Consider the following 12,168-nt stretch of genomic DNA (forward strand, 5'->3'; position numbering starts at 1 on the left):
AATATTATGAAGATTCAGATTATGAACCTTCTAGTAACAAAACTTCTGACTCAGAAGATGAAAAATCCCTCGCATCTGAAGATTTTAAAAATACAAAGTCTGAAACGAGCTGAAACTAATGGTGATGCACAGCAGCACACACAATATTATAGATGGTGCCCATTGAACAGTTCTATCCAAAAAACTTTTTAGTTTATTGCTCCAAGTTCCAGATTATCTACAAATGCTTTAGTAATGCCTTTCAATGTGTTTGAGCTTATGGTCAATGAAGAATTTTATGATCTCATAGTTCAACAAACAAATCTCGATTATCACCAAACTCGGGCAATTAGTAACAAAAAAGGTAAGCATGTGGGAAAACACTAACTGTGATGAAATAAAGAAGTTTCTTGGAATTATTATGTACATGAGACTTGTAAGATACCCAAAGATTGCCTACTACTGGCAGGAAGATCTCTTCTGCAGGAATTCTTACATACCATAAATAATGTCAAGAAATAGGTTTCCAACACTCCTACATTTTGTTCATTTTGTAGATAATCAAACAATTAAGAGAGATCATTTAGAAAAAATTAGAAAGTTCCTCAATTCTTGAAAAAAATATTTGCAAGGGCTAGTATTCCAGGTGAATGCATTGCAGTGGATGAAACAATGGTGCCATGCCAAGGTCACCTGGTGTTTCATCAATATAATTCTGCGAAAGCACATGTGTATGATTTGAAAGTGTATAAACTATGTGATCCCTGAGGTTACACCAATACCAACACTGTTTTTGCTGGAAAATATGATACACAGCAACAGTGAGGGCATCTCTTAGATGAATTTACCCATGCAACTCAAATAGTCCCTGATCTTACTAAAGACTGCAGAGAGAACAGTCGTTACAGATAATTTCTATACATCAAATTATTTAGCAAAGGAGCTGCTAAAGCATCAAACCCACCTTGTGGGAACATTACGAGTGAACAGAAAAGGTAACCCCACAGAAATTATAAGTGCAAAACTAAAGAAGGAAGAAATTGTAGGTTGCTAACAAAATGATGGAATTATGATTGCAAAATGGAAGGACAAATGTAACGTTCTTACATTGTCAATGAATCATGATCTGAGCTTCAACAAAACTGGATGGAGGATCAATGATATGGATGTCAAAAAAAAACAGAAATGGTTTTCAATAACAATGTTGTAAAACAAGAAATAGACATATCCAATCAAATGTCCATTTATTTCTTGCCTCTTAGGATGAGTATTAGATGGCATCATTAGATTGCCTTTGAGTTTTTGCTAAACACAACAGTAGTAAATGCTTTAGTATTATTTAATAAAACACACAAAAAACTAGACATCCAAGAGTTTAGAAAATCAGTTATTGAATCACTGTGTCAAATAAATGCCCAAGCTGCAGGAAGAGCCAACACACAGCACATTATGAAGACTTACACTGAAAGAGACAAGTCTGACAGAATAATTTGTAAAAGATGCATTAAATTAGCTGCTGCAGTGAAATAAAAAAGACAGTTACTGCAAAGGAAGCAGATAAAAAGCCCCAAAAAGTTTGCATGTACTGTGATGAATGTGAAGATAGCCCTGCTCTATGCATTAATTGTTTCAATAAAATAAATTCGGTCATATGACTTCAAATTATACCTACAATAACGACTGTCACTTTGTACTGCTTTCTTAGTATTCATTATTTCTATTTTCATGCTTAACTGATTTATTTGTTTTCTAATCTCTTTTGGAAATAGTATGTTGGAAAATTTATGTAACATTTTACTAAAAAACATGCTTTTTTTATAGTCACTATGTCAAAATAACAATTTTGTTGCAAAATCCTCGTTTTTTATGTATCCACTCATGTCTAAATAAAGTTATTTCCTTAGTCTATTTTTATGTACTATATACAACTATCAAGTTAATAAAACATTGAAAAATCTTAAGAAAAATAGATGGACTTAGAAGAGAAATGCCGTGATGCCTCACACTCATCTGTGTATGTAGCAATTGTATCCCAGCCAGTAAGTGGCCCTTTAAAAAGAAAATAGATTGTGACTCACCATTAGATCATGTGGGTCTTACTGGAAGATGTCATGACCCACCAATGGGTTGTGTGGAAGCCAATGTGTTAATAAAACTGAGAGCAAAAATAAACTGGATCTAATTACTCCTTTGGGACAAATAGTACATTGTTGGTCAAACAAAGCAATTGTATATGTTGCCTGTGTATTTCTACAAGGAGTGTAGTTTTATTTTTGTATACTGCAGCAACTGGGAATGATTACAGATGAGCTCATGAGACTCTGCCATGGCAAATCTGAATGAATTACTAGTTCAGCCAGTATTTTACAAATGGCTGATTCATTCCCATAGGAAGGTTTGTGGCATTGTTCAAGAAAGGAAAATTAAACTTTGCTGTGTGACATTTCTGCATCCATTAAGAATGTCAAGTTTTATGAAAAAGTAATTGCTTTACGTAGAATACTTGCAACACATGGGGGTAGGAACACCTGCACTGTCCCTGTGTGTAACATTCTCAACCAGGTACATCCTTAAATATTACCTCGGGAAAGTTAACCATGAGGATATTGCACAAGTTAAGGCTAAGTGCCAAAGATATGAAAAATACATTTCATCCTTAATTGGGGCTACTGTAGATCTTTCTGACAAAGCAAAAAACAAGGCAAAGTGACTTATTTGGAAAAATAAAATATTTTCAGGAAAATGGCAAATGAGAAATCTTTAGAATAAACAATTTTATGCAAAGAAATTTCAAAGATGGTGGAGAAGTAAAAGAATTGTTAATCTATGACCTATTATTGTGTTCCACGTGTAATTGTACATGAATATAGTTTTATATAATATATACAGAACAAAATATAGATTATATGATTTACTTGATGCTATATATGATCTGGAAAATCAGTTTTGAAGGCTGTGGAAATTTTTAGGAAATTCATGGAAATCTGTATTACTGAACGTGTAGGAATTTTGTATAACTTGTATCTATGCTGGTATTTCTTTTTCTTTAAGTAAATGATACAACATTTCCAGATTTTTTTTACTGTAGTTTGCATTTCTTTAATCTGTCTCTCCATCAGTCCTTTACTTTTAAGGTTTACTCTAACATATTTATAATTACCAACCATTCTCAGTTGATGATTTCCAAGTCGTATATCACAATTTCTCTTCTGGCTAAAACATGCCATTACTACAAACATTTTAATTCAGTTTCATTAATTTTTATCTCCAGTCTTCCATTATTAAGAAAACTCTATGTGAGAAAAAACATTAAGATTAATAAGAGAATACAATAAGTGTTAAGAGGGGCTTGTGTTTTTTGTTTTTGTGTAATAAAGAACCATGCTCAGTTTATTTTTGTTCTGTTTGTTTGTTTTGTTGTTTTTAAGTATAGTTAGAATTTAAAGTATTTACATCCATTATTTTTCTGTTAATCATCTTTAAAATGATTGAAGTGTTAGTCAATAAGCTGATTTTAATGAGTTATACTTTTAGATGAACATGTCACTGTGTCCATTGACTTTGCTGAGAAGAAATGCTCAGTGTATTATTTACTTCAAAGAAAATAATTTTTATGACTGATAGGTCAGAAAATTGTGAATTGTTGCTGACACATATTTCTTTAAAAAAATAAAATAAAAATTCAGAATATAAATATGTTAAGAAAAGTTATTAAAATCAGCAAAGCAAATGGAAATAAGTGGATTTTTTTTGTAAAATTAATTTTGATTATTTTTATGAAATGTTTCTTCAAAACAAACAACATAATCCAGTTTTGGCATCAGTACTAATTTGTCATTCAACTCATTTTCATTTGTTACACGTTGGAATAAAATATGAAGCTCAAATATCAAAATTTCACCTTATGATTTGAAAGAAAAATGATAATATTTTGTAAAGTTACATTTTCTGACACTTACACATCAGTGACTTTGAATGTAATCTAAAAACTGGTGTTATACAGGCGATGCATGTATTGTTTGCAGTTCCAGCTGAGAAAACTAAAGTCAATGACAATTTACTCTTGAAAAAAATTTCAGGCTGGTAAAAATTTGGCTTTATCAAATATAAATTATCATGTAAAGTTAGTCAGGTTTTGTCTTTGTTTATTCATAATAATAGCATGATCTTATGAACCATAAACTAGCACATAGGAATTGTAAAAGGAAAAGACAAAAACTTGCATATAATATTATAGAAAAAATTCTGTTTTGGACAGTTTAGTTACTGTGTCTGGCCAAAAACTTAATAATATCATAATATTGTTTATCTGTATGTAGTAGTATTTTAACAGTGTCTAATTTATAAATAAAAAGTAAATAAATGTGAAAAAATAATAATTTTGTGTATCTTACTTGATGCAGAAAAGTTAAAGAAATGTTAGACCAAATTCTCAAAAGAGTAGATATCCAAGGACAACCAGAAGAAGGACAAATAGTAGTAGATATGATGATTCCAGGAAACAAAGTTGGATTAGTTATTGGAAAAGGTGGAGAAACTATTAGACAGTTACAGGTTAGTATATAAAATTAGCAGAAACAAATGCAAGGTAGTACATTGTAAAATATGGTTAAAATTTAAATTCAGTCACTTCCATCAATTTTTTTGTTTTATTTTTATAATTTTACTAGAAAGCCTGCTGCGTTTGAATTTAAAGCATATGCAGTAATAACAACAATCAAGGCAGATATTGATTATAGTTGTCTGATCAACATGGATTTGAAAAAGAATATTATTTTTTGCTAATTTTATAGAGAGAGTGCTTTATTAAGAAATTTAGATAACAGTAAAATAATTTGGCTATTTTGTTAAGTTAATTCATTATGAAAATTATTCATCTTAAAAAAATAGACTCATTATGGTAATTAGTGTAACGTACAAAAAATTGTATTAAATTTATTCTGTAGGACAGTGAAAGTTACATGATATATAATTTACTCAGTTAACTATACTAAATTGTTATTATATACAAGTCCTATATTTTAAATAGGAACAAACTGGAGCTAAAATGATTATGATTCAAGATGGACCTCAGCAAACAATTCATGACAAGCCACTCAGGATCACAGGATTGCCATCTCAGTGTGAGGTAGGTATTTTGATAAAAGATAAACAGTTCATATTTGAAGAAGAATATATGTTGCTTTAATGATTGTGCCCTAAAATAGTAATTGTTATGATACCAATATAATTGTAACTTTGGAAGTAATTGACTACAAACAATGATAAAGATTGGGGAAGGGTGCTCTAAATATATTGAAAAAATGTGCCCTAAGTTGCATTAGTTGAACACGTTATTTTTAAAGGATTTGGCTTTATGTGTGTATCATCTTTGATAGTTTGTATTGTGACTGCTATAATTAATTATAATTGTACTCTATCGGCTGGGAAAATATATACCTAATACTAGTATCTGATTACAAGTATAGTTAATTCCATAAAATTGTTTATGAGAGCATGACAATGAATTTAGTCATATATTTTAATCTGTACAATCTGGAATTTCATCCAATTTGAAAAATTTGGGAATTAAATCTTGTAAGAGCTGTGAACTCAATATTGTCTTTACTCTTGGATGAATGGAATACTACCAAACAGGACATGTTCTAAGATCTTGTACAATTTTTGCAGTGCTGAGACCAAGAAGCTATAGCAACATGAAATGTTTCAATCTGGTATTAAGTAGAGTATCCTAGTGAATTGACCAGTCAGTGTATTATAAAAAAGGAGTGGACAGTGGAAGATATATTGATATTATTGCACTATACTATTAAATAGTCTTCATTCACAGATCATAGAAAAATTAGCATACACCTTCTTTGGTCAAAAATCTGTTTTCTTATTATTGTCAAGACAATAACCAATTTCTATAAACTGGCTACAGACAGTAAATAATAGTTTAAAAGTGGATGTTGTAAAATGGATTTTATAATCTAAACAAAACAACAAGAAATTACATGGATAGGGCCTCCATAGAGTGGCTTAAAAAAAAGTGCACCCTCAATACTGTTAAGTTATACTTCCTCAGACTCCACTTTCATCTGTTTGTGTTTGTGCATTTTATTTATTTGCATGTATTGTGAATGATGAACGGTTTGTGATTTAGATTAAAATTTTGTTGAATGGATAGAGATACTGCTGTTATTAGACACAATTTTTGTGTATAAAATGACTTCTGTTTTTTTTGTCTTGAAATAGTCTTACAATTTTGTTGTACATTAAAGTTGTAGCACATCAATTGACAAGTAATAGGATATAAAGATTAAATCTATAACTTTTTTCTCTTTGATTGCGTATTGAATTAAGCTTGAATTCTCTTAAATTGTTTCTTTCTAGACGCAAAAACTAAAGTCCAGCAAATAAACTAGATGTAATTGGCAGCAATTATTATGTTTAAGTTTTTGGAAATACCTAACATTGTTGATAGTACATTTTGTGAAAGTAAGCATATTTTTGTGTTATCTAATATAGTTTGCCAAACAACAAGTTATGCAGTTGATAGCAGGGAAAGATCAAGATGTAAGTAATTATTTGTTTGTATTATTTAAGTATGTATAATTAATTTAGTAGTATGGACATAAAACTGTTAATTGCAAAAATGTGTTTTGTTAATCATAATACTAACTTGTGATAAGTTATAATTTTTACTTTTGTTTTTACATCAGTCTTTTGTTCGGTAGATGTTATAACCTTAAACACTTCCTTAAGATTAAGAAACTTTTCATTTTCTCTATGAATAGTGTATTTATGAGTTAGATTAAAATTCAAGTATTTCTTGCATTTTGATGCTGATACATTTCATTTCATTATAACTACTAAATCAGTTGGATAACTGTTATTGTAAATTTTTACCTGTATTAGTTATTTAATGATTAATTTTCAGCTGTTGTTTCAATTATCATAATCTGTATGTAAAATCATTGGACAATGTTGCTTTTAGCATAGTTCATGATAAGAGAATGCTAAATTTATTACATTTTGTATTACATAGGTTAATGTTGCACGGAATGGAGATTACCAGTATGGATCAGGTGCTCAAGAGGTAATTAAAAATTTATTTTTTTTAGAGTTTATATTTTATTATTTGTATAATAATTATTCAGTAATGCTGTGTTATTTAACATATAAAGCACTACTTGATACTAATGAGTTAGTTACTTTGTTAATTAACCGTTAAGCAGTTTGAGGAATAAAATAGTTTTAGATATCAGTTGTTTATTTCTAAATGATTTGGAACTCATTTGTGCCATAGTATTGAAATAAAAATGGCAAACTATATAAAATATTTCTCTAAAAATGTTGTTCATAATAAATAGATGTTCAAGAATATACTACAGAACAGACATCATGTTTAACCCTCTCACTGTAGGCTTGAGCAGTTCAGTTGAGTTCATGACTCCAAATTAACCTTTAGAATTTCCATACTATAATTTTTAATACATTTTGTATAGCTTCAAAAAAGCAAAATTTCAGTAAATATTGCAAGGCTTTTTGTCTAAAAAAAATCAGATATTTTGATTAGGTATTTTTACAAAAAATATCTTTCTGTATATAGAATAAGAGTTTTGACTTCTCTGAATGAAAAGTTATTTTCACATTAAGATGAAAAAAAAAAGTACCTCCTCCTCACATTTCAGCTTTATACCATTGAATGTTTCTCTTCCTTGCATCTGATATGAAATATATTTTGCTTGCTCAAGTCATCAGATCCCACTATTTAACCAATAGTAATTTTCATCTTATAACTTTTTCCACTCTGTCAATGTACTTTTTATACCAGATCTGTACAAGTTCCACGTTTTTAGTTTTTATTCCATTTTTTCTTGATGGTAGAAATTATGACAAAGGTTCTCCATGATTATTGTTGGTTCCTCTTCAGTGTTCTTACTGCATTTTAAACATTTTCTTTTGGTTTATTTCAAATTTGCTCTAATGGATTTTGAGTATATTATTTATTTTCTTTATTTGACTTTAAAAAAAGGGACTTTTTCAAATGTGAGTAAACATTTTTACATCTCAGGCATGAAGTTGCCTTATGCTCCTCACCTACCACATCATGATTCTGTATGTCAGAGGGTTGGGCCACCTTCTGTAAAAGACATACAATTTCTCATATGCAGAGAGGTAGAATTTACATGCAGTCTGATATTTCTGTCCTGTTGGCTCCGAGGTTAATAAGCTTGTGGGATATCAAGGGCAAACTGATGATAATTTAGACTATATATCCTCAACATCTTCCTTTATTTGGTCAACTACTTATAACCCTCAGACAGATATTTCTCCTCCTGCTTCTTTTTTGCAGTTACTATGTCAAGTTTATAGTGTTTCAAGTATTTCTTCCATAGCTTATGAATCTTCTCCTTTTGTCTAATTACATGGTTCTTTTGCCTTCACCAGACATTGCTGGTCATGTGAGGAGAAATGCTGATCATTTGAGAGATAGTGCTGCTGTGCCATTTCCTTCTCATTTATTAGATCAGCATGCCTTGGTTTACAATGGAGTCGTTTCTGTCCCTTCTGGCTCTCTTCATCCTATCTATGGATGGTTAAGTTTGATATTACTGATGCCTATTTTCATAATTAGTTTGTGGAATCTTCCTGCCATTATCTCCATTTTGTGCAAAATAGCCAGTTTTCAATTTTGTGCTTTTTCAATCAGCCTTGCCTAACCCCCATATGTTTTTGCTGGATAGTTGGATTCTTTTCAAGTCATCTTCACTCACCATTACATGGGTAACTGGCCTCTTCACATTCCTTCCTTCCACTTGACAGAACTTCACACTCCAACTTTGTTACCAGAAGCTGTGAGATCTGCATTTCTTACCTAAAAGGAGAAGTATGTTGTTACTTGCACACATTACCTTATCCAGTTAGGAGTGTTTTTTCAATTACAGACTAAGTTAAGTCAAACCTTCTTCTTTATGCATGCAATTATATATGATTTGAGGGTGTGAACATCCTTATAATCATTTATTCCTTTAGATCAGACTTGTATGCAGACCCTTTAGTGGTCCTGTCTGCTTTCAGTATTTTGGCTGGTGTTTAGACAGGGACAATACAACAATTGGTGTCCCTCAATTGCCCCCACATCCAGAGATGTATCTTTTCACAGATGCTTCTCAATGGCTGGGGTGCATGTAGAGAGCATAAAGAATTCAAATACCTTTTGACAGAACAGAAAACTTCTCTCCAATCAGTCTATTAGAACTTCTAGCAGTTTAATAAGCTATGCACTTAGGCTCTTTAATTGTTGTTGAGGGAAGGTTGTAATGCTTCGCTCAGAAAATTCCATGCTTGTCTCATACATTTCAAAGTTAGGGGCACTGATGTTTTCTTTTAAACATTGAATTTTTTGAGCACACAATTATCAGAACGTTCCCCTTTCTTGTCATGTTCCCAGGGTAATGAATTTAAGGGCCAACCAGTTGTCCAAACAGAACTCTTCCCACAGAATGCATACTTCATCCTCAAGTCTTTCGTTAGATCTACTCTTGTCTCAAGATGCCTGAAATCAATGTCTTTGTTATATACTGATATGCTCAGCTCCCATCCTTCTGGTATTCAGTATCATAGATAATATACAATACTGGACCACTTCTTTTGGACCATTATAAGTAAAGCATAAAAGGATTTTGCTCATTTCTGCTGATCCCAGGATTGAATAAATTTTGATGTGCTTTTCAAAATAAAGAACATGGTTTACCTATTGCATCTTCTCCAGAAAATCATTTCTCAGGACTTCCAGTGCAAAGTTTTCTCTCATTTCTCCATAGTGGAACATGGGAGCTTTTGCCAATCCCAGCTTCCAGTTGCTTGAGTTGTGGACAGAGCTCTGTTTGCTTCTGAGTAATGCTTGAACACTCATTTTACATTGAAAGAGAAATGGGCAATCTGGTTACCTTCCTACTCATAATCCTGCATCATTTTGCCAGATGTCTGATGGGAGCAGAATCAGCCTAAACAGAAGTTATAAGTCCTTATAATTCCACACATAGAACATCAAGTTTTGAGTTGTTGGTAGAACTTAGTTGGATTCATATCCTCCTCATAATTGCAGGAGAGGGGGGTTGACATGCCTTTCAGGCTGGGGAGTTGGGATAAGGTTTGTAATCCCATGTCAGATTATCTCTGTTATCTTCAGGTTTGGTTAGGCACGAATGGATCGGTAATTCTGACTTCAGGTTGTTGCATTTACTGCTTCTTCAGATTGGGAGAAAGGCTTGTTCACTTGGGTGCTGCTTGCATTCTCCTCTCAGTCCAGTGGTTCACATGCAGCAGTCTCTAACTTTAAGGTTGAATTCTTGGATTTTTATTTCCTTGGATCCAGCTTTGGGTCCACAGCTGTGTAATTCCATTGGTGTGATGTGGGATATTTTCTGCATGATTGGAGCCTGGATAACTCATGAGTGCATACAATATTTCAAGACAGGATGCATCTGGTAATGCAGAAGGAATCAGTTTTGAAATAGGTGTCCTTCATTTTATGTTTCTTCTCATGGTGTTATAGTTTTGATGCTGTAACTAGTTGGCCCTTACCACCCACATTTCCTATTTCACATAATTGGGACAAAAAATATACCTGTTCCAGAAGTGTGTGAATTCCACTAGTGTGCTATACTACATTTTACTTTGCTCATCTGTTTTTTTTTTCATAGGTGCTTTTTATATTTATCTGATTCTCATTGGCTCCCTCCACCTTGTCAGTGTGGAATTCTAGCTAAAGTGTTCAAGTGTACCGAAAATGTATTTCTGATAATACTTACCTCCAATCACACCACCTTGCCTTTTCTCCCCACAATGGCCCGTATGTGGGTCTGATACTTTGCTAGTCGTCAAAAAGTAAATAAAAAGTAATCATGGTGAACTTGTGTGTGCGTGTGTGTGTGTATCTGGTATATAGGGTGCATTAATGCAGATGGTGAGTCACAAGATTAAAATATCTGTGGCTAGCATAGTGTGGTGTAAAGACTGGAACATATGAGGTATCAACTTTTTTCAGGATAAAGTTAAAGCAGAAGTAAATGTTACTGGAAATACATTTTCAATATAAGAAAATGTAACTGTTCATTTGTGTGATCTCTAAAAACCTTCTAAACAAATATCAAACTTTTTTTTCAGTAAACCTTTATATTTTGTCATTTTTCTTTAGCCTAAATCTATATGCATTTGATTAGTTTGCCTAACCACTATAAAAAAAAAAAAAAAGGAAAAGAAAAAAAAGAGTACAAAATAAATCTGAATTACCTTGTTTCTTTCTATAAGAATTCCAAATTGTAACACAGTACTACTGTTACAAGTTTTAAGCTTCTGTTTCCACTTAACTTTTATCGTTTTATGGGCCTTTGAACTATGTTTAACTAATAATCAAGCCACATATGTTGGAAATCACTCTGCAAATATATAGCTTATGTAGGTATGTGGAATTACATAATGCACTAGCTGCTTGCTAGCATATCTTATGAAGATTTTGTTCTCATTAACTTCTCTAATCTTATTTGAACTAATAAATTTTTAATTTTTACATTTTATCTACTTTTCTTGATAATAAAAAACATACTTGAAAAACATGAAATAAAAGTAATTAGCTCATTTTTCTTTGTTGTTGTTGATTTTTGATTAAATTTAAGTCTACTTTTTTTTCAGTAAACCTTTATATTTTGTCATTTTTCTTTAGCCTAAATCTATATGCATTTGATTAGTTTGCCTAACCACTATAAAAAAAAAAAAAAAGGAAAAGAAAAAAAGAGTACAAAATAAATCTGAATTACCTTGTTTCTTTCTATAAGAATTCAAATTGTAACACAGTACTACTGTTACAAGTTTTAAGCTTCTGTTTCCACTTAACTTTTATCGTTTATGGGCCTTTGAACTATGTTTAACTAATAATCAAGCCACATATGTTGGAAATCACTCTGCAAATATATAGCTTATGTAGGTATGTGGAATTACATAATGCACTAGCTGCTTGCTAGCATATCTTATGAAGATTTTGTTCTCATTAACTTCTCTAATCTTATTTGAACTAATAAATTTTTAATTTTTACATTTTATCTACTTTTCTTGATAATAAAAAACATACTTGAAAAACATGAAATAAAAGTAATTAGCTCATTTTTCTTTGTTGTTGTTGATTTTTGATTAAATTTAAGT

General features: G+C 31.4%; 1 protein-coding gene across 3 annotated transcripts in view; it reads left to right on the top strand.

Moving 5' to 3' along the window:
• LOC143248985 (far upstream element-binding protein 1-like) overlaps window positions 1–12,168 on the top strand; it is a 100,029-nt gene that overhangs the window by 55,548 nt on the left and 32,313 nt on the right. For all 3 annotated transcript variants that reach the window (XR_013027312.1, XM_076498077.1, XM_076498078.1), the window contains 4 exons: window positions 4,383–4,533; window positions 5,009–5,107; window positions 6,490–6,537; window positions 7,010–7,060. Coding sequence is in view for 2 of the 3 variants with exons in the window: in XM_076498077.1 (XP_076354192.1) it covers window positions 4,383–4,533; window positions 5,009–5,107; window positions 6,490–6,537; window positions 7,010–7,060 (349 nt within the window). In the remaining variant the exon portion in view is untranslated. The remainder of the gene's footprint in view (window positions 1–4,382; window positions 4,534–5,008; window positions 5,108–6,489; window positions 6,538–7,009; window positions 7,061–12,168) is intronic.

Source organism: Tachypleus tridentatus, chromosome 4 (genome assembly GCF_004210375.1).
Source record: "Tachypleus tridentatus isolate NWPU-2018 chromosome 4, ASM421037v1, whole genome shotgun sequence".
NCBI lineage: Eukaryota > Metazoa > Arthropoda > Merostomata > Xiphosura > Limulidae > Tachypleus > Tachypleus tridentatus.